Below are 21,576 nucleotides of genomic sequence, written 5' to 3' on the forward strand. Positions count from 1 at the left end.
CCTTATTTGCCCACAAAGAGGGAAGTGAGATTTTGGAGGGATGGAGTAACTTGTTCGTGGAGGTCACACAGCAGCTAAGTGTCGAGCTGGGATTTGAACTCAGGCATTTTGCAACAGGAAGCCTGGGCCCCTGATGGCCACCACCTCCTTCTCCTCAGTCCAGTCCACTGTGCTTGCTAGATCCAATTCTGCCCTCTGACAGGGGGGTTTCAAGCAGCTCTAGGCCAGACCCCAGGGTTCAACATCCACTCCTGGGTGCTGCAAGCTTCTGACCTTGAGCCCAGCTCTTAGTCCTGTCTCCTGCCAGGATCTCTGTATCCATATTGGGCCTGATCCCCGAGTCCCCACGGCCTGGGACTTGAACCTCAACCCAAAGCCTGCGCCCCTACTGCCCCTGTCTCTGACCTGATCTTAATCTCTTTCTTGCCAGGACGCTAGGAGATCGTTGTCCTCAAGTGCCCTATGGAGGCTGGGAGCACCTGCGGCCCTCCCCCTCATCCTCTGGGAGTGTGCCCCCCCAACCTCACAACTCCTTCAGCTGACTTAACCCTCTTCTTTGCCCTGGCAGCTGGATCTGTGCTCCCAGCCTGGCTCTGTCCCAGGGGAGCAGCTCAGGGCTCAATGCTAACTAGGACACCAGCGTGTCTCGTGAAATGCCTCCAGAATGAGTTCTTCTGTGCTGGCTGCTGGTGAGATTTGTTTGTGTTTGTTTGTATGTTTTTGTTTGTTTGTGTTTTTTTGTTTGTATGTTTTTAGTGTGCAGCGTGTGAGACCTTGCTATGTGCCAGGCACGGAATTAATCATGTACAATGGACTCCCTCGTGGAGCCCTCAAGCAGCCATGTGAGTCGTGGATAGAGGCTGCTGGGATTCTCTTCAGGCCCTGGTCTTTCCCCAGGTCAGAGGCTCTGCTGAGACACCCGAAGCCCTGGGACCCCAGAATTAAGATAAGCAGCCTCTTCCCCGACCACGGGCCCCACCTGCACTTCCTTCCTCCCTGACTTGGGGCTCACTGCCCCTCCTGAGACAGGGCGGGACTCCAGGCACCGTGGCTGGAGGGAGGGGACCCTCTCCCGCCCATAGCCTGGCTTTGCTCTCCTGCAGCTAGCTGCCTTTGGGTCTCTGTCTACTTCGGGAACTGCAGGAACAGTCCCAGCTGCTAGGACTCGGAGCAGCGGAGCAGACCCTCACCAACGCTGACCCTGCTGCATCAGCCACTCAGCTGCTGGCTGCTGGAGGGCAGTCCCAAGCACTCCAGTTCCGAGGGCTGGACAGCCCCCCAAGGCCTGGTGATGGTCCCCCTCCTTCCTGAGGGGCAGGGGCAGCTGGGAGCCCCATATTTCCAATGCCCAGTGCCTAGCTACTGAGCAACATCTCTGTCACTAGCTGGTCAGGGAGTGGATTTTGAATCGAAAAACTTAATATAGGGAGGAGGCTACACAAGTGCCCGAAGACCCAAGAAATAGCCCAGAGATTTGCAACAGCAAACAGACCTTCCAGTCCTCAGGCAGGAGAGACGCGGGGGAGAGGCCGTGTTTCGAGTGTGCGGGATCGGGAGCTACCTGACAGGAAGTGGCAGCACAGCCAGGCCTGTCCAGGGGGTCAGGGGGGCCATTGGTGGGGGCTGGGACCACAGAGGCCGCCACAAGGAGAGAGGCTGCCTGAAGCGGAGAAATACCTTGGGCTCTCCCCTCCTCTCTCCCACCAGGACACCAGAGGACGGGGCCCTGGGAAATGTTCTCCCCACAGGACAGAGCAGGGCGGGGCGGGGGATGCCTATGAGGGCAGGCAAGTGCATAACCAACCTCTGGAGACGGGAGCTGCCCAGAAGGGACGGCCGCAGCCCCCATGCGTGCTCTGACCTAACCCTCCCGGGGCCTGGGAGTGTCCCAAACCTGTGGCCGCTGTATAGAGCTCTCTTTCCACTCAGATCCAAGGATGCCCAGACCCCTGAGGACAGGCAGATGGGCCCAAGATGGGAACCCAGAACCCCCTGGAGAGGTGCTGGAAGGCCGGGGACTGCCTGGGGCATCCGTAGTAACCAAATAGCAGCAGCCAGGGCTCCTGAGCCCAGCATTAAGTTCAAGCTTAATGAACTTAGTTAAGGGGGGGCAGATCTTTGTTTCCTAGTCTGCTGCTGGAGCCTCCGGCAAGCTTTGTCCCTGAGCTGCGGGTCCCCTGGCAACACCCTGAGAAAGTGCTCCTGGGTGCAGATGGCCCTGAGCCTAGGACCAGAGTCACTGCTCTGGCAGTAGCAGGGGGCCTAGTAATGGCCTGAGTGACCGTCTGATCTATCCGGGTGCAGCAGACAGCAGAGAGCCCTGTTGTGATAGAGGCAGGAGAATCCGGGCCACCCGTGCCGGTGAGCATCGCCCTGGATGGGAAGGCTGTACACCTGGCCCAGGCTGGCAGCACCACGGATCGCGGAGCACGGGCAGTTCCAGCATGCCTCTGGGGTGTGACAGCAGCTTCTGAGGGAAGGGCTATGCCCAACCGCAGCCAGGCCCTCGAGAGCCAGGGTCGGGGTCTTCCCCTCTGGAGGGGAGTTGGAGGCCTTGTCACCCTCCCACATACAAGGAGAAAGGCCCTATGAACCTTCCTCCAGATGTCATGCCATCTCTGCTAGGGTCCCCATAAGAATGGTAACTGTGTTTTTTGAGCTCTAATGTGCCTGGTGCTGGGGTAAGTGATTTCCTATCAGTATCTCATTTATCCTTAAAAGAACTTTGTGGGATAGGTACCATGGAGATTCTCATGGGTGGGTCAGAAAATATGGCCCACAGTCCAATAAAAGTTTGAAGACGGCCATGGTAACATTAGCATAAAAGGAAGCAGCACTCCCAGAGACCCAAGGAAGGGGGGGATTCGTGTCTGAGTAAAGTGGAGAAACACGAACGCATTTCACAGGAAATAGAAAGATATGAAATGAATTCTTCAGAGGAGATTCTCCACCCACAACAGTCCACCCACACTCAGGCACAAGATACAAAGAGGAAGCCTGTTGTGGCCCACACAATCCCCACATAGATTGCACATCAAAAAAATAAAAACAGGGGCACCTGGGTGGCTCAACCAATTGAATGCCCACATTGGGCTCCCTACTCAGTAGGGAGTCTGCTTCTCCCTCCCCCTATGCCCCTCTCAAATAAGTAAATACAATCTTTTAAAAAGATTGTATTTATTTATTTGACAGACAGAAATCACAAGTAGACAGAGAGGCAGGCAAAGAGAGGGGGCAAGGCAGGCTCCCCATGAAGCAGAGAGCCCAATGCGGGGCTCGATCCCAGGACCCTGGGATCATGACCCGAGCTGAAGGCAGAGGCTTTAACCCACTGAGCCACTCAGGCGCCCCAAGTAAATACAATCTTAAAAACATAAATAAAAACAGACAAAACCCTGGTTTCTGGCTTCTCTTGAAAAATCAGAATGTCTGGGCACCTGGGTGACTCAGTTGGTTAGGCGACTGCCTTCAGCTCAGGTCCTGATCCTGAAGTCCCAGGACTGAGTCCCACATTGGGGCTCCCTGCTCAGCAGGGAGTCTGCTTCTCCCTCTGGCCTTCCCTCTCATGCGCTCTCTCTCTCCCTCTCTCATAAAAAAAAAAAAAATCAGAATGTTTGGCACCACTGGGCCCTCATTCTGATGTGGAATGTTGGTTAGAGCCAGGAAGCTGCTAGCTGCTTTGGACTGCAGGTGAGGGCTCTGATCCATCGCAGTCCCCACCACTCCCTAACGTCTTTCATCTGGTCCTTCAGCTCAACTGCGCCCCCTGCCCCGCCCCACGGGCATTTCAGGCGGCCCCTCAGCAGACTGGTAGAGCCCTGCTGCCACCTGGTGGCCACAGCCCACACTTTCCATCATGGCTGGGCAGTGAGGTTCCTGACGTGTTATCCCTGACCATTCACTCGGACTGTTCCATTTAATTTTCTCACCCCCCCCAACCCCGTGAGAATGGGAATCGCACCCATCTTACAGATGAGAAAACAGGAAAGGTAGATACGGAAATTACCGCTAAGAAAACAGATGAGCAAGGTTAAGTGGCTCAGGCTAGTTGAACCTAGCCTGAATTGATGGATGAATGGATGGTTCAGGCTAGCTGTTCTTCCTGATATTGCCGGAAGTGGAATCCTGTTCTTTCCATAACCCCAGCCCAGGATACTTTAGGCTCTGTCCTGCTCAATAGGCCCTACGATGACTTCCACGCTGGATGCTAGGTCCCGGTGAGAGAGCCTGTGCCTCCTTAGGATAAATCAGGATGATACAATGAGTACTTTAAGAGGACAGGGCAGGCTGGGGACCCTCATCCCACTTATTCACATGCAGAAGCCATAAGTGCACTGTTACTTGTCTATGGTCAAGCAGGCCTTGAACTCAGGATTTCTAAGGCCAAGAGTGGGACAATTTTCCACACCACCATGCTGCCTCCCTAGGCCTGAGAAGGCCTTTCTTTCCCTTTTGCTTTCCCCAATCCCACTTATCCCAAAAGGCCTGGCACCTGCCCTGCCTCCTCCAGGAAGCCTCTCTGATCACTTCAGCCCCCAAAACTCCCTCTCACTTGAGCACCTATAAGCCTGGTCCGTAGTCCCCTTCTGGGGTTGACAGCATGCTACCCTGTGGTAGCAGGTAATTGCCTGATGCCTGTATGTCCTGTCTCTCCAGCTGGCGGGAGATTCCTGGGAGGCAGGGCTTCCTGTCCCCTCTGGGATGTTTATGTAAGCAATGTGCGTTGACAATTTATTCCTTGAGCCATGTGACAGGACCCTGGGGAAATTCCAGAATGAACTGGAGCTTGCATCCTAAAATGCGACCCTGGGCATGTCACTTCTCTACATCAATCCTTTCAGTGGCTTTCTACCGGTCTCAGAACACAACTCAGAGCTCCTTCCCATGTGGACATCTCAAAGCCATCTCTCCCTACACCTAGTACTCCCCCACACACCCTGCATTCTAGCTCTATAGCATTTTGGTTCCCTGATGAAACATGCTTATGCCTACCTCTGGGCCTTTGCATGTGCCCTCTGTCCCACCTTCACCCAACCCAAGTTACCTTTTAAGCCTCAGCTTGGATGTTACTTCTTTAAGGAAGCCTTCCTTAGTGGCCCAGTGTTGGTTAGGGACACTGACCCCTCCAATGGGCTCCAGTGGCACCTGTTACTGCCATGTGCGACCACTTACACTGCATGTAATGGACCACTGACTTGTCCGTCTCCCTCTCCAGACAGTGGGCTTTGGGAGGACAGGGCCCCCATCTGACTTCTCACTGTATCCCAGCAGCCAAGGCCAACTCCTAGAGGCACCAGAGATGTGTGGTAGACCCTTATCAAATGAACACACGAGGGGCACTTGGGACCAGTCAGTTAAGTGTCTGCCTTCGGCTTGGGTCATGATCTCCGGGTCCTGGGATTGAGGCCCGGGTTGTGCTCCCTGCCTCGTGGGGAGTCTGCTGCTCCCTCTGCCTCTCCTAGCCAGTCCTCCACTTCTGTGTGTGCACGCTCGCTCTCAAGTAAATAAAATCTCTTAAAAAAAGAGGAAAATGAACACGTGAACAAATGAGGTCCTGTTTTTATGAACACCTGTCCCATTGGGGCATCTGACTCTCCAACGGTTAGAGTCCCGCAAACTCCAGAGATGTTTTCCCCTTTGAAGTCCTTTATTCTTAGCAGTTCCTGTCACTGCTTCACCAAGCTAGAGCTCCCCACAGGAGGAGGACTCTATTCACACAGCAGGACTCCATTCATCTTTCCTCCATATTGTAACCTTGCCCTCACGTTCAGACCTGGGTTTGGGCCGAAAAGGTTCAAGAGGTCGCACTCCGCGGCAGGGAGCGAGGGCCGCCCTTGGCATCAGCCTTGTCTGGTTCCCGGGCAAACACCCTGGCAAGTTCAGGGAGAGGCGGCCCCACAGGGCGATATGTAGGACGGAAGACGCAGCGTAGGGTTCCAGGCTTCCGGGGGGCAGGGGCAAGGCACATTACACAGAGGCCTCTGCAGAAAATCCAGGCCATTCTCTGCCTCTCAACATGCATTTTCTCAGCTGTCACTGACTCTGGATCTCCGCCCCTGGTCTACAAGAAACCACAACCCGTGTGCCCCCAAAGACATTTTCGTTCTCCCCTCACGAGACAGATGTGGTTCCACATGTATTCCAGGTTTCTGCCTTCTGCCTTCAAGAACATCCAGTTTTGTTCAGGTCCCTGTTAATGGCGCTTAATAAATATACATTCTGGGACCTGACAGAACAGGCTGTCCTCTTTCAAAACATCTCTAAAGCTGCCTGTTCAAAACATCTGAGCAAGGACAGAACTCAGAGGGGGCACATCCCAGCTCACAGCTGGCGACCGCTTCGGACTGCAGACCTGTCTCGTCCACTACTGCGTGTCTCGGGCCGAGGTCCCCAGTCCCGGGTACATGCCGGAAGCACCTGGGGAGCTTTCTGAGTTCCTGAGGGCCTGGCCCCAGCCTAGACCAACTCCATTACAATCTCTGCGGGTGGGGCGGTGGGGGGGGGGGCGGGATCCTGGCATCGGTCACTGGCCCCACAGCAAGCAGACAGGTTGAGAAGCCTGAGCTGGGGTTGTAGCCCACAGGAGAGTCTCAGTAAGCACTGAGGGACCCACATGTGGATTTCCTGTCTTGTAAATGCTCCCCTATGCCTTCTACTTGTATTAGAAATCTTAGTGGGAAAGAGAAAGGAAAATGAGTCAAGAGCATCTTACAGAGTGAATCTGGTGCCAGCACGGGGTCAGTGGGGACTGAGTTTCTCTTGCACAATCCATCTTCCCACTTTCCTGAACTGAGGAGTGAGGTGCAGATCTCACGCGGGCATGTATATATTTCTTAAAAGCCCTCCCAAAGCCAGAGCTAACTGCTTTAGGCACTACAGTTACAATACCATGGAGAGGTTCTTGGAGGTAAGTCTAAGCTACCACTGGATTTTCCCCCAGCCTCTAGATTGGGTCAGCCCCCAAATGTATAATTTGTATTACAGGTCAGGCCAGACCCCCTGGCCTCTTCCGTGAATCCTGAGATGTATCTTAGCCAAAGTGACAACCCAGAGAGGGTGATTCAATGGTGGCTGCTCCCAGAACAGCCCCAGTGGGTTGGTTTGCCTTGAACAGGTACTGTTTTTCCCATTTCCAGGTCCTAGAAAGGGATGGCGATGGGTTTGACCTCACCAAGTTCAAGAGACTGGCTACCTAGAAAGCGGTGTGTAGAGGGGCTCTGAGGTAGCTCCTGGGCTGAGGGGAGAGGGCTCCATGCTGACTCCCAGTGTCTGCCACGGCTGGGCAGGGCCAGCAGAGGCTCGCACTCTGCAGCTGGGCCTGAGGGTGCTGGGGCCATCCTAAGACTATTGCTGGGTTGCATCCTGCTACCATGAGAATTGACATTTTTATCACACTTCAAAATTTACAAGGCGCTTCCTGTCCTTAGCCTCAGGCCATTCTCGCCACAACCCTGTGAGTTAGATCTTTGTGGATGAGAAAACTGAGGTTGTGTCCTATGTCTAAGGCCCTTCCTCCAACTGACACCCACATGCACCTGCTACCTCCAGGCCCTGAAACCACCGGGTGCTCCCCCTGGCTCCCGACTTCCAGAAACAGGAAAGGAAGTCATTCCCCAATCTCCCCCACCCACCAGGCTTTCCATCACCTGCTGCACAGAGTTGCCTAAGCAATTTGCATGCCCTTTATTCCCTAGTGTAGAGAGCACAAGCCCAGTAGCTACACAGCCTCATGTGCCCGCACCCTCACTCCTCACCCTCAAAATCTCCGGTTCCCAGGAACAGCCTCTGAATTTGCCTAAACACATTCCAGGACGGTGACCCAGCCACCCCCGCTCCCAGGCTCCGCCAAGGAGAACCTTTCCACTGCCCTCACGAGCCTTGCTCCTCAGCTAGAGAGGGCTGGAGGGGAGGTTCACCGGCCAAGATAACTCAGCTGCCGGCATTTGCTGGCTGCGGTGTCTCCTGATGCAACATGCGGGGAGTGAACTGTCAGGCCAGCGCCCTGCAACCCCGCGCACGCAGGTAACATTCACCTGCGTGACCCACTCGGTGGGCAGGGCTGGATAGGAGCGCAGGTAAGACAGGCCATCAACAACAGCAAGTCCTCATCAACTTGACCTGCCATCCGGGCTGTTGTGACTTCAGACGGGAACCCTGTTTTCTGCAGACCTGATGAGCGGCTCTGGCTGGAGCCTTTCCTGCTCACCCACACCAGGTATGCCTGCAAGGCCCAGCCACTTCTACTGGCTGCCCTTCACCCCACCTAGGCCTGACCTCCCCTCTCACACCCGCCTTCTCTTGGATTCCTTCCTCTCACAGGGTCCTAGCATCCAAGCCTCCCTGTCCCTTGGCAGCCCGGGCACCACAGCGGGCACCCTAGGAGGGCAGACTCCAGCCCCACGGAGCTGGGCTTGGAGCCTTGGCCAGGAAGCTGGAAGGCACATATCCCTTCTGCTCGTTCACTTCCACGAGGCTCCATTCCGGGTTCCCCTTCTTGTCCTGGGCCTCTAGGACAGTCACCAGCTGGCCCGCCTGCAGACTCACTTCATGGCTGCTTCTGGCCACAAAGGGGTACACCGCCACCACCTGAAACACATGGGGAGTGACACAGAAACAGTGCGGCGTGGGGACAGACACACCCAACCCAGAGATGCCATTCTCGTCTTGCTCCCTCCCACCCGACTCAGTGCCCACGGGGCAGTCATCACCTCCCAAGGACATCCTCTATGCTAAAGAGGAAGGCTACTGCTGCCACTTCCACCAGCAATACCCACTGTGTGCCAGGCTCTGTTCCAGCACGTTCCCTGGGCTTGACTCTCACAGTTCTATAATTCTGCTCCATTTTTCAGATAAGGAAATGGAGACTCAGAGAAGTCAAAGAGCTCATTCAAAATCACACGGCAACGAAGCCAGGCCTGTCAGTACAGGTGCCCTCGGTCCACTGCTGTCACCCCACTGAGCAGAGCACGTGGCAGCCTTTCCCCCAAAACCCTCCCCGGATCTGAGGGTGTCACCTACCCAGGCCCGCTTCCCAACTTGGAGTAGAGACTGGGGATCAGGGGACTCGGTTAATTTTTAAGGAAAGGCATTGAACTGGGGGGGGGGACTGGAGGAGAGGGTAGTTATTAGGCTAATATTTCACCTCCCTGGCCTCAGTTTCATCACCTGCGAAATGGAAGTAATAGCATCCCCCACTCCAGGTAATTGTGGGAGTTCAATGAATGATGTGCGTCTGTGCCCAGTACACGCTCAGGGCTCAGTACATGTGGGCTGCTCTGACTCTGTTTACCATTCCTGCTGTTACTGCGGCCAACCCTCCGGAACAGTCAGAAGCGGGGGAGGACGGGGACCATTCCACAAGTGTGGACCCATGAACAGAGGAAGCGGCTGATGTGTCTGGGAAGATGGACGGCTGGGCTCACCAGACCTAGAGATGCTGCCCACACTGAGTGGAGCTGGGGCCTGGCCAGGCCCTCTGGGGAGCTCCTTGTGGGTTCTTGGCTGATGGGGGGGAAGGCCCGGCAGGAGGCATTGGCCCTCGGAGCCTTCCTGGGGATGTGCCCCACGCTGTACGCCTCACATCATACAGGCTTCTCCACTGCCCCCTGACAGCCCACCTGAGGCTCCTCTCTGGCCTGAGGCCTCCTGGCCTGTTCACCGCCAGTCTCTGGTTTCCTACCACTGCTCCCTGTTGCTGCTCCTGCCCTTTCTACTGCCCACCTGTCACAGGTGAAGCTCTCTTCTACCGGGGAGTGCGGCTGCCGTCAACTGAGGCTCACATATGCCTGGCCTGGCCTTCCTAGCTCCTCCGGCCCTCACAGCGACCCCACAGAGCTTCTCCTCCCTCAACGACTCCATCCCAGCAAAGCCAAAGCCTTTAATTGCTTCCCATCACTTTTTTGGTTTTGAGGTAGAATTCAAATACTGTAGCAGTCATCTTTTTATAGTATACAATTCAGTAGTTTTTAATAGGCTCAAAGACCGTGCAATCAGCGTTTCTAATTCCAGAACATTTTCATCCCCTCAAAAAGAACCCCCATTCGAGATAGCAGTCCCTTCCCAACTCCGCCCCACCCTGGTCCCTGCCAACCACTGATGTACTTCCCATCTCCAGCCATTTGCCTGGTTTGGACATTTCATATAAAGTCATACAGCACGAGGCCTTCTGCACAGAGCTGCATGTGACGGCACGTACTGGCACTTCCTTCTTTTTCACGGCCGAGTAATACTCCGTTGTGTGGCTATGCTGCATCTCACTTACCCCCACTCGTCTGCTGATGGACACTTGGCTTGTTTCTACTTCCTGGCAGTTACGACTAATGCCGCTGTGAACATGTATCTGGGCTCCCCACTGTTCTGAAGCCAAGGCGGACACCCTCGCCAAGACCACACGACCCCCCTGGCTTGGCCCTGCTGACCTCTCTAGCAGCTCTGCACCCCTACCTTCTCCTCCCCGCCACGTGCCCCTCCTTTGTCCACACACAGACATGCACATGTGCACATGTGCACACACACAAACACGCTGGGCCTCTGCCTTCACTATGCACACTTTCTGGGGAGCTCTTCCCATCCACACCCGGCACACTCCCTTTATCCAGTTAATCCCTGCTCACCCTTCAAATCGGAGAAAAAGCATCATTCTTCTTAGAAAAGCCTTTCCTGCACCTCTCCCACGAGACCTAGGGCTCCGGCACTTATCACTGCTCTGACTTTACAATGATTCCCATGATTATTTTATTAATTGCTGTTTTCCCCACCCCCAGGTTAAAAATCTGAGGAAGGCAAGGACCAAGATTTACTTTTGCTCATGATTACATCTCTCATCTAGCACAATGCCTGGCAAACAGTGAATGAATGAATGAATGAATGAATGAATTCCACTCATCCCCTTGACAGGGAGCAAGGGGTTGTTTATGTGGCAGGGATGAAATCCTCCTTTTTCCAGGTCCAGTCCTGACCAGGACTGTGGCCACTGACCAAGGCCCCGGCCTCAAGGGACGGTAGCCTCTTCCAACAGAAGGAAGATCAAAGCCCCACTCCAGGTGGCTATGGGAGGGCAAACCCCACCCCTCTCCCAGACTCACCTGGGTCACCGTTGGCAGAGAGGGGACAGGGGCTGGGATGGGCTCTGGTGCCAGGTGATGGGAGTCCTGGTGAGGCCCCTCCTGCCCTTTGATTTCCTCCTGACCGGAGATGACATGGTACAGCTCCAGTTTCCCAGCTGGCGCATACCCTCGATGTCCTACAGGACACGCACAATGTTATCTGGCTGCTGACTGCCCTTCCCATTCCTTTTAGGGGTAGAGGAAGTCAGCACCATTTATGGATGTGAATGCCTCCAGCACAATTTCCCAACATGAAAGAGGACCTGAAAAGGTCATCTAGGAACCTCACAAACCCACCCACACTCACTGTTTCCAGCTTCTACTTGCACATCCCCAGTGACAGGGAGCTCATTCCCTACCAAGGCAACCCACTCTGCTTTGAACAGCTTTGACAGGGGTAAGACATTCTCCCTCGGGCTGATATGAATACTGCTTTCCTGGCGCTGGGCCCACTGGTCCCCTTCCCCTCAAGCGGAGACCTAGAGTGGGGCTGCTTCCTCACTCAGCACAGCCTTTGGCAGGAGGCAGAAACTGCTGAGTGCCCCCAGTTCCTGCTCCAGTGCTGTTCTGCTCCCTATCACCGTGCATGGCCAGCACCACCTGAGAGCTTGCTGGGTGGCGGGACTGGCATTTGACTGTCCAGTCTTCACGCCAAGCCTCCGGGTCAGTACTGTTGTCTCCGTCTGATGGCTGGGCCAGCGGAGCTTGGAGAGGCTCCGCTAACTTCTCTGAGATCATGCAGTTAGTAAAGTGGCTGACTTGGGATCCAAACTCAGTCCCCTTGACCCCAGTGGCTGGCTTGAATCCAATTCAGCTGTTTGTCAACTTGAGTCATGAGACTGCCCTTTCAGTTTCTGCTGGATTTGTACCATTTTCTTAATTTTTTTTAAAGAAGGCTCTGTGCCCAGTGTGAAGCCTAACAGGGCTTGAACTCACGACCCTGAGATCAAGACCTGAGCTGAGATCAAGAGTCACACACTTAATTTTTTGATAGACTCACTTTTTAAAACTTAGACTTGTTCCACCAATAATATGAATAAAATTACGGGTTTATGAACTGGCTATCGTTTTTCTCATATGCAGAAAAATATTTCAGTGACAATTACAATACCCTGTCTGAAAGGGAAAAACTGTCTGTGGATCCCTTCCCAGTGAGCCTGTGTGACCCTCATCTTGTGGGTCACAGGCCCCTTTCTGGAAGACACTGCTGGGCCATCTCCTCTTGGTTTCAAGGTGCCACTTGCCTCCTGCCCAGTTACACTGGGGCACCCAGACCTGAGCAGCACATCCAAGGCTGGGACCAGTGCATGGGGGACAGGCAGGACCACACGTCTCTTGTTCTAGATGCCAGATGTCCTCCCTGTAGCTGGGATCCAAGCGTGCCTTCTCTGCGTATCTACATCTTTGAAGGAGATGCTGGAGCTCTCTCTGCACATCTCTGTCTGTCTACCCCAAAAGTCTGTGAGGTCCGCAAGGCACATAACAGGTGCCTGATAACAGATGTAGCAACGTAAGACTCACTTCCTCTCTGTGGCACGGCACGGGCCATGCTGAGCTGGCTGAGCCCTAAGCCCTGAGTTTTCACCTGGGTCAATTCCCATCGCAAATCTGCATAGCCAGACCCCTGCCCACAGCCCGGATCTCCCCACTGGTTCCTGTTGGGGGGCTTCCCAGAGGGAGGGGAAGAGCCCCCGAAGCCCCACGTACCCCCGGTGTCTACCAGCCAGCGGCTGCTGTTGCCTTTGGTGTCCTTGTTTTGAAGGAGAGCCACAACCTGGCCCCGCAGCAGCATCAGGTCCAGAGTCCCAGCCCCGCTGACGTTGCTTGTCACCTGGTACAGCTTTTCTGGGCCGTACCTGCTCAGGAGAGCCTGCACCTGGCGTTCAGCCCCTGGAAGGAGTGGCTGGGGGTGGGGGAGGGACAAAGAGAGACACAGGTGCCTCAGTCGGTGTGTCAAAGCTGGCTGCCCACGTGCTGACAGCCAGGAGCCCTGCGCCGATGCTTCCTCTGCCCCCAAAGGGTAATAGTCGCCTCACTAACAGATTAGAGGAAGGCTGGATTAGAGGAAGGACACACACTCTTAGGCTCCGGAGGGATCTCAAAAAATCCCCCTCAATTTAACCTCTAAAAAAATCCCTCCTAGGTCTAAACTTCTGGAATTTTCTAAAATTCTAATTCAGCTTCCAGAAGTTCTCAGTTACAGAACTGTAGGATGGGATCCTAAATTCTGGCCACAGTATCAAGCTGAATAACCCCACAGGAAAAAGCCCGGCACAGGTCTTCCAGCCTGAATGAGTAAGACCGTGACCTTCACACAGGCACCAGGCCTGACTCGTGGGGCTGCTCCGACAGCCGGCATGGGGTGACGCGCACAGACCCTCCCTCACGTGTGACGGAAAGGAGTGCTATCTTCTATTCCACAAGTATTTATCAAGCACCTACTGTTTACTAGGCACAGTAAGCCTTCTGAATGGGGTAACAGAAATGCAGAAGACAGTTCTGCCCTGATGGAAACGGCCAGCTAGCTGGGAAGAATGACTCAGGGGTGCTTTCCATGCTTCCAAAAATCTCCTGGCACTGCCTTTGTTTTCTTGTTCATTTCTTCCAGCAAAAGTATCACAAAGAAAAGACTCAGGGGTGACGGTCCCCTTTTTGCAAAACAAAGAAGAAACTAAAAACACTGAATACAGATTTACTATAGATTCTCTGACCATATATGTGTGTGTATATATACAGCAATCACATTCTATGTGGTAATTTCTGGGGGGAGGAGGTGCTTGGTGTAGGGAAAGCAGACAGAGGGGCCCTTCAGGGACGTCTGGGCACAGACTCTGCCATTCTGCCATTACCCCTACTCCACTGGGTTCACTAGTCAGGCTCAAGAACTAGCAGAACTTGATGTTTCTAAACAGGCCCTTAGGTGGATGTGGAGACAGGGGAGCTTTTTTTTCCCAGAATGGAGGTGTTACCCTGAGTGTAAAAGCCAGCCGTGTAGAAACGTTTGCCTTCTTTCTCAAGTCTGAGAGGCCCTGGGCACAGAAGAGCCGCATTCCCTGGAGGGACCAAGGGGACATGTGGAAGAATATCAGGAGGACTGCTTCTGTCCTGGGAGACCACTTCACTTCTGTGGGTTCTGAACTCCGAGCCAAAGAAGTCAGGAATGCGTAGGAGGGGCGTGGGGGGCTGGGTGGGAACAAAGGTGGAAAAGAGGGGGCATCTCCTCTCTTCCTGCCAGTTTGCAACATACATAGGGATCATGATGTTTCCATTCCTTTCTCTTGTTTTTCTGTGTTTTCTCTTTTTTTCTATAATCAGCATGAAACGCTTTTCCAATAAGAAAAATATTATTATCTCAAGTAGAGAGAGAGAGGAGTTTCCCCATGACTCATCTGAGTGGCTGCTCTGCTCTTTACTTTCTGTACCTGTCCTTCCCCCCACACTGTAGGGCCCACGCCGCCCCAACCCCCGTGGGACCTCTGGCTGGGACAGCCTTGGTGTGGGGGGAGAGGGGAGCACAGCTGTGGCCCAAGGAAGAGTCCGCTTCCCTCTAGGAGAGGGCTTGCATCCCTGATGGCCTTTGGCCTTCTCTGCATTCCAGTCAGGTGCACAGGCCACCTCTATGGGCCAGCCCTTGTGGGATGGGCTCCTTTACTTGACTCTCTGGGTCTCTGGGGCCCCTTCCTCCCTTCCGGGGAATCCTGGCCCTATCTCCCCACCCTTGACTTCACATTTCACATGGGACTGAACACACAGCTTCAGGAGCCTCTCGCCCAGGTCTGCGGGGCCCCCTTCTCCCTTCGGCTACTTCAGCTCCACTTCCAACGTATGCTACCTGCGTACATCCTTCAAGTGCACCGGAAACATACCCTTTCCTTCTGTTTTAGAGAAAAATACTTTACCCAGAAAAGCATCTGGCCAGCCAAAGTCTGTAAACCATGATGCAGCTGAAATGCTATGTTTTGCAATTGAAAATGCCATAGCAAAATGAAAATGTAAATGATTTATTATTCCCACTTTTTATTCACCCTGAATGCTGGTATCTGAAGCCGGTTCAGTGGATGGTAAGGAAACAGAGTAAGCTTTTTTTTTTTTTTTAAAATGTGAAATTCCAGGTTTGGGGATGCTGATGTCACTTGTCTGTTATTATGTCTAATTGCACTTAATATTCTACTGTTCTTCTCTGATGTTTATTGGCCATGAGGAGCATGTGTGTAGGTGGTGTGAATCCTATCACCTCCTCTGGCTCACAGAAAGAAGAGAGGGAAGGGGTACAGGGAAACTTGGGGTAAGAAAAGAAACGGGATTGGGCCTTCCCCCACTGGCAGGTAAAGGACTGGACAGTCTGCGGGGCAAGGAGGGACACTTACTTGTACGGTGGGAGGTGGCAGCACTTTCTCAAAGTTCTCTTGAAAGGAGCGAAGCTGGTGACCATTCTGGCCCAGGGTGTCCTCCACCAGCTTCCGGAAGGCTGGCTCGGAGAGGTGGTAGTGGGGCAGCTGTGGGATAGACACTGTCATCAGAGCATTCTCTGGGAGGAAGGGGACAGAAAGATTCTGGTAGTCTATATTCCAGCCCCAGGTGTGTGAAGAGGGATTTTAATGTCTTCATCAGCTGTCATGTGTGTCTGCTGACTGCCCTGCTCAGTGTCCTTCAAGAAAGCATCCTTCTGTTGGAGTCTAGGAATACTGTCCACCATGGAGCTGTGGCCACAGGGATGGAAGGCATGGCCTCCCTTCTCCCATCTGCGGTGAGCAGCCCACGGACTAGACAACAAACCCAAGCAAGGCCAGGCAGAATCCTCCCATCACATTTAGAATATGAAGGCTGAGAACGAGAAGAAAACTTCTCTTTTAGATGCTGAGATGTAAAAGCTGTCTCTCCCACCATGCAGAAAAAGGTTGGCTTGAGAATGAAGCCAGCCCAGACAGGGAAGCAGAGCTAGGAGATGGAGAGAAAGTCGGATCCCTGACAATGTTTGTGCTGAATGCACCTGCCATGGGTTCGATCGCCTCCTGGGCCTCCCAGTTATGCAAATCAGGATGTCCTTCTTTATGCCTCAGCTGGTTTGGAACCCAAGGAGTTCTGAGTAATGCCCCATCCTGAGACCCCTGGCCTAGCGAGCCATCTCCTGCTTTCTTACCAACAACCAAGGAATGAGTAAGATCCACAGCTAATGGAGACCTGCCCTCTCTGCTTGTCACCAAGCTTACTGCTCTTGGGTCTGACTTAGAGCCTTTTCCCTGCCCCCAGGATGCAGACAGATTGAGGTTCTACCGTGCAGGCCTTTCCCAGGCTCCACGGGACTGGTCCAGGGCAATGGGCCATGGGACACAGACAAGGAAGCTGGCACCAGTCACTGACAGGTCCGAACATTCAAAAGGACAGGCCCAACCAGGAAAGGCCCACTTTCTGCTTTTATAAAGTTGATCTTCCTGCTGCTGGCATCCAGCAACACTCCCCAGGCCCGCACATCCCAGTCTAAACACAAGAGGCCTGGCAGCCCTGCGGACAGAACTGGAGGGTGGAAAAAGAATGACGCTCATCTAATCACACTGACTCTCTGGCTTCGGGAAAGAGAAATGGTTCTTTTGGCAGATGGTTCAGGCTTAATTAAATTCAAAAAGCATGTCTAAGACAGAACTCTGTACTAAATGCTTTGAAGGCCCAAAAGAATAAAAGCCTATCGTCCCAGCCCTCCTCAATGAGGAGAAACAGCTTCCTCCAGCGCCCCAGATGAAGGCAGGCTCTGCGAAGAGCTTAGCACAGCCCATCCTAAGGGCTGTTGGAGTATGTGCGATGGGGAGATGGGCTCTCCCAGCTGCAAGAGGGGGCTTTGAGAGCCTCATGGAAAGGTTCATTCATCTGTCACATATTTGGGGAGTTCCTACCATGCACCAGGCACTGTGAAAGGCATAGGGGGCCCTGGGCTGGGGGCATTTCAGGCCAAGCAAGGGGTCTGTGCAAAGGGACATGGTCAGAAGCGGTGTGCAAGAAGTGGGACCACAGGGTGGACTGGGACAAGGAGCTGGGGGGCATGCGCGTTTCAGAGGAAGTTTCACGCAACACAGTGCAAGGGGGCGGCTGAGCCACGGACCATGAAGCCCAGGAGACAGTGTGTGCTCTGAGGAGTGCTGGACCATCCTGGGGGCCAGGCCCACGGACCCTCAGCTCTGACGCTGACAGAGACAGACCTGAAAGCAGCTCGGTTTTCTTCCCTGCATCAGCCCTCGTCCTCAAAGCTCTGAATTCAAAGTTTGTCCTTGGAAGTTTGTCCAAACTTCTTTGTGATCTATACAAATAGATCTTTCAGTGGACAACTTTTCTACTAGGATGCCAAGCAGTGTTCAGAGCCCAGGCTTCGGAGTTGAGCTGCCAGGGTGAACTCCTGCTATCGGCTGTGTGGCCTCGGGCATGCTGTCTAACCCCTCTGTGCCTCGGCTTCCTTTTGGAACGCGGATGATGATGGTACCTACGCTCTACGGTCAGTGTGAGGATGCGCTAGGATAACGCATGGGAGGGACACACCACGTGCTCACGAGGATGCAGCTACTAGAAGTAGTCACAGCAGCGGGAACGCCAACCAGAGACACTGACTCCCAACTTCGGGGAAGGGCCGGGCCTCTGTCACCGACTTCTAATATATTCCAAGGACGGGCCCAAAGGTCTGCTATTTTCCCAGCAGAGCCTCCTCCGCTTCTGAATCCCAGAGCCCAGGAATTGCCCGGAGTCCCAGTTCTATTCTCGTTTACATGATCGGACTCCAGAAATCGGCAAATGACATAAGAGAGGTCCAGGAGGTCCCCATGGCCGCCTGCTAAGCACCAACGGCCTAATCTCCCTCCATGCCAGCCCCCTTGAACTGCTGGCTGCAGGGCTATGAGGCCCTGGCTACTCGGCAGAGGCGTCCCAGTCCCAGAGGCCTTACCTGGGCCAAGCCACCCTCTGCTCTCTGCAGCACCTGCTCTGCGAGGTCCCTCTGGAGGCCCACGAACGTGCACAGGATCTGGCCCAGCCAGCGCACGGCCAGCCGGTTCAGCTGCGGGAGCTCGGCCACGAGCAGGGAGTTGAGGGCCTGGTACGTGTGCCGGGCCTCCTGCTCCTCATACGTCACGCTGCCCACCTCCAACAGCTTTTCTTCCACCCTCTCGAAGTCCAGGAGTTTGTCCAGACGCTTCCTGACCAGGTTCTGAGGGCCGGCCAGGGCTTTGGCCAGGCTGCACAATGGCTGCCACACCAGGCCTTCCAGCCGCTGCTTCTGCGGGGAGAGGGGAGCTCGGGGCTGGGAAAGGGAGTGGCAGAGGGCAGGCACTGGGGAGAGGGGTTTTGGAGGGAGGTAGGACCAGGCGGTAGTCCCACCCCCGCCAACTCGCTGTGACCTCTTGCATGTTATCTAACCTTTCTGGGCCTCGGTGTGCCCATCTGAACAGTGGGGACAGTGCATGTATGAGCTTAGCAGAGGGCCTCGCCCTTCCTAACATCTGTGTACAGATCTTAGGAGATTTTGTAGAGAGGGGTGACCACATCACAGTCTTTGGGACTCAGATTCCATCTTGACACTGACCATGTGAATAAGCTGGGAAGTCACCCTCCCTGAGCCTCCAGCTCTCCCCTGCAGAGTGGTGCTCTTAGCAGCATCTGCCCGGTAAGCCGTGTTGTGAGGATTAATGGAGACTATAAAGCGTTGAGCAGCTTATCTGCCTGGCGGATAGTAAGGCACAGCAAACATTAGCTGAGGCTATTTTTATCAGCAAAATGCATTAATAATAATAATTTCTGCCCTGCTTACTGCTCTGGAAGGTTACGGATGCAGCAATCATATAAAGGGCCTGGCTTTAAGTCATCTCTACACCCATTGTGGGGCTTGAACTCACAACTCTGAGATCAAGAGTTGCGTGCTCTACTGACCGAGCCAGCCAGGAGGCCCCTAAATACTATTCTCACTAGGCTCTACGACCTGCCTCTCAAAGGAAGGGGAAAGGGGAAGCTGGACTCACGAAGCGTGGGAAGGCCTGGAGCCGGAGCTCTCGCATGAGTTTGCAGTACTCCGGCACGGGCCCTCCAGCGATGTCCAGATCGCACTCCTGGGGCCGGAAGCGGAGGAAAGCCTGGACCCGGAGCAGACGAGAAACAGCCAATGAAGACCCATTGTGGCCATCCCACGCCTGCACCCCCTACTCCCACCCTACCTCTGGAGAGGCGGTCCAGCCCTCCGCACACCCACTGTGACAGGGAAGCACACAGCCTACTCCATCCTTGCACAGCTCGGGTGATTAGCGAATCTTTCTGCGACAGAACCAGCCCTTTCTCCCTAATCCAGTGCTGCCTGACTGGGTGTGTTTGCACGGCACCTCTGATTTCACTGCCGTGCCCATATTCCACGTATTCGATGGATACTTGAAATCAACTAACCATTCCTTTTCATATCAGTGTTTTGTATTTTTTTAAATCACCTTATGACACTACCATAACGGGAAAACCAGCAGTAACTGCCACAAACAGGCATGTAAGAGTAACTGCTGTAAAAGCAAACAAGGTCATTAAGTTCTGTCTGGACAGCCCCGCCGGCAGAAGGCTCCCGGCCCGAGACACACTCCGCCAGGGTTAAAGACACACCAGCCAAAGCAGCTTTTCCTGCACTCAGGGGATTAAAGGAGGGGTCCCGCGCTTGCTGGGGGACTCTATGTGATGTAAGCCCGCCTCTGGGGGAACACAGCTTAATGCTTCCAAATATCTGCCCTACCCTGCAAAGCCGGATGGGTCTCGCACGTGACCCTGCTTCTGCATCCTTTCTGGGAGCCGTCCCCTCCTGTCTCACTGCACTGTGACGGGCTCCTGCTGCCCAGGAGGCCCAGGATGGAGCGGGAAGAAGCAGGGGGATCTGCCCCACACAGAGGGGCCTGCAACTATGACCTCCCTCGCTTCCCACACTTCCCGTAAGGACACCCCAAATCCCATTATCCAAAGAGCCCGTTATCCTCTGACCAAGCCGCTTTGTGCGAATGGCCATGACCGAGGACAAAACCACAAAGGGACGGAGTGGATGGAATGAGTCAGCGTCGATGACAACAGTGAAGGAGAGTTTTGGGACAAGGAAAATAATGTGCCTGTTGGCATGCAAACTGGTGTTCCTGTGGGATGAATTCAGCCTGTAGAAATACATTTTCTTGGGCCTACAGAGCACTTAAGTTTTCATTAAATTTGCTGCTCACGTGGACACATCATGAGATATCGTCTGAAAGTTTTTTTCCCCCTAAAACCAGAACTGGCTACCGCCGGGTCCACATTCCCAAACAGCCACGGCTTCTCCAAGTCAAGTAACTGCTGCCCCTTTAGGCTTTGTTCATCCATATGGTCAAATTCTAAGTATTATTATGTATTTAACTCTACTGAAAAGTCTCGTCAACAGCCTATTAGACACTAAGCCTCGGACATGTGCACATTTCATGTGACAATATTACCTGCCTCACTTTCATAGGCACCTGTGTCACCTGCTCTAGGTGCCAGACTGGTGGGGTGGGACTCGAACCCCAGTGAATTTTAACCCTGCTCAGTGGGAACCTCACCCCTGAGAGCTCAATGGGCTTGGAGGCTGTGGGTTGGGGAGCACTCGCCTGTGGCCCTTCCTCTGACCTGCGGCCAGCGACCCAGTGACCTCTTCCATTTGGGTTCCTGCGGCTGGTGCCTTTGCCAGCTTGTCGGATGGACCCCGGGCGTCCTGCCTGGGGAACCCAGCCCAGCCCAGCCATCGTTACCGGCAGGATCCTCACCTCCAGATTATCCAGGTAAACGGCCACATTGTTCTTCGTCTCAGTCACACACAGTGACACCCAGTGGAACCTCTCTTCTAAATCGTCAAATTCCTTGTCTTCCGTCTGAGAGGACAGTGAGATCTGTGAACGCTGAGAATATCCACGCAGGGAGGAGGCGGGGTAATGGCGGGGGCCCACCCGTGTCCCAAGCTCTCACTGGGGCCCACCTCTCTGCAGCCCTGCCCACCAGAGCCAGGTCCTTCAGCCCCAAAGCTGAGTGGGATGGTTAGAGGCAGTGAGTGCTGCTTAGTGGTTTGGTACTCAGATCACGGAGCAAGATACGCAAATGCAGGAGTCCTGGGTCCCTGGCTGTGTGACCTGGGGCAAATGTTACCCTCCTTGAGCCTGTTTTCTACAGCTGCAAATGGGGTAATAAAAATACCTACTTCATTGTGCTGATCAAATAATGCCTGGTCTAGAGTAAGTGCCCCCAGCAACCTGAGCTGCTCCTGGGAGCTATTCCGAGCGGGTCCCTTGCCCTTGTCCAGAGGTTAGCTCTCCTACCTGCAGAAAGTGATGCTCAGAAAAGGACAGCACAGGGTGCCCTGGAAAGAGCCCCAGCCGGCTCTTCGGAATCACGTGAGGGTGCCAGCTCAGCCCCTCCTAGCCACGCATGCGGAGAGGTCCCTGCAGCCCCTCAGCCGCCACCTCTGACAGGAGTC

General features: G+C 54.2%; 1 protein-coding gene across 1 annotated transcript in view; it reads right to left on the reverse strand.

Moving 5' to 3' along the window:
- Window positions 1-7,623: 7,623 nt before the first annotated feature.
- The window catches only part of LOC111141101 (Rho guanine nucleotide exchange factor 37), a 49,616-nt gene continuing 35,663 nt past the window's right edge, over window positions 7,624-21,576 (reverse strand). The window contains exons 7-13 of the mRNA XM_022493432.1: window positions 20,873-20,977; window positions 19,100-19,210; window positions 18,031-18,360; window positions 15,473-15,601; window positions 12,813-13,008; window positions 11,085-11,242; window positions 7,624-8,586 (exon numbers count right to left, since the gene is read on the reverse strand). Of these exons, the coding sequence (XP_022349140.1) occupies window positions 8,377-8,586; window positions 11,085-11,242; window positions 12,813-13,008; window positions 15,473-15,601; window positions 18,031-18,360; window positions 19,100-19,210; window positions 20,873-20,977 (1,239 nt within the window). The 3' untranslated portion in view covers window positions 7,624-8,376. The remainder of the gene's footprint in view (window positions 8,587-11,084; window positions 11,243-12,812; window positions 13,009-15,472; window positions 15,602-18,030; window positions 18,361-19,099; window positions 19,211-20,872; window positions 20,978-21,576) is intronic.

This window comes from Enhydra lutris, unplaced genomic scaffold (genome assembly GCF_002288905.1).
Source record: "Enhydra lutris kenyoni isolate GAN:26980312 unplaced genomic scaffold, ASM228890v2 scaffoldscaffold5, whole genome shotgun sequence".
NCBI classification, from domain to species: domain Eukaryota; kingdom Metazoa; phylum Chordata; class Mammalia; order Carnivora; family Mustelidae; genus Enhydra; species Enhydra lutris.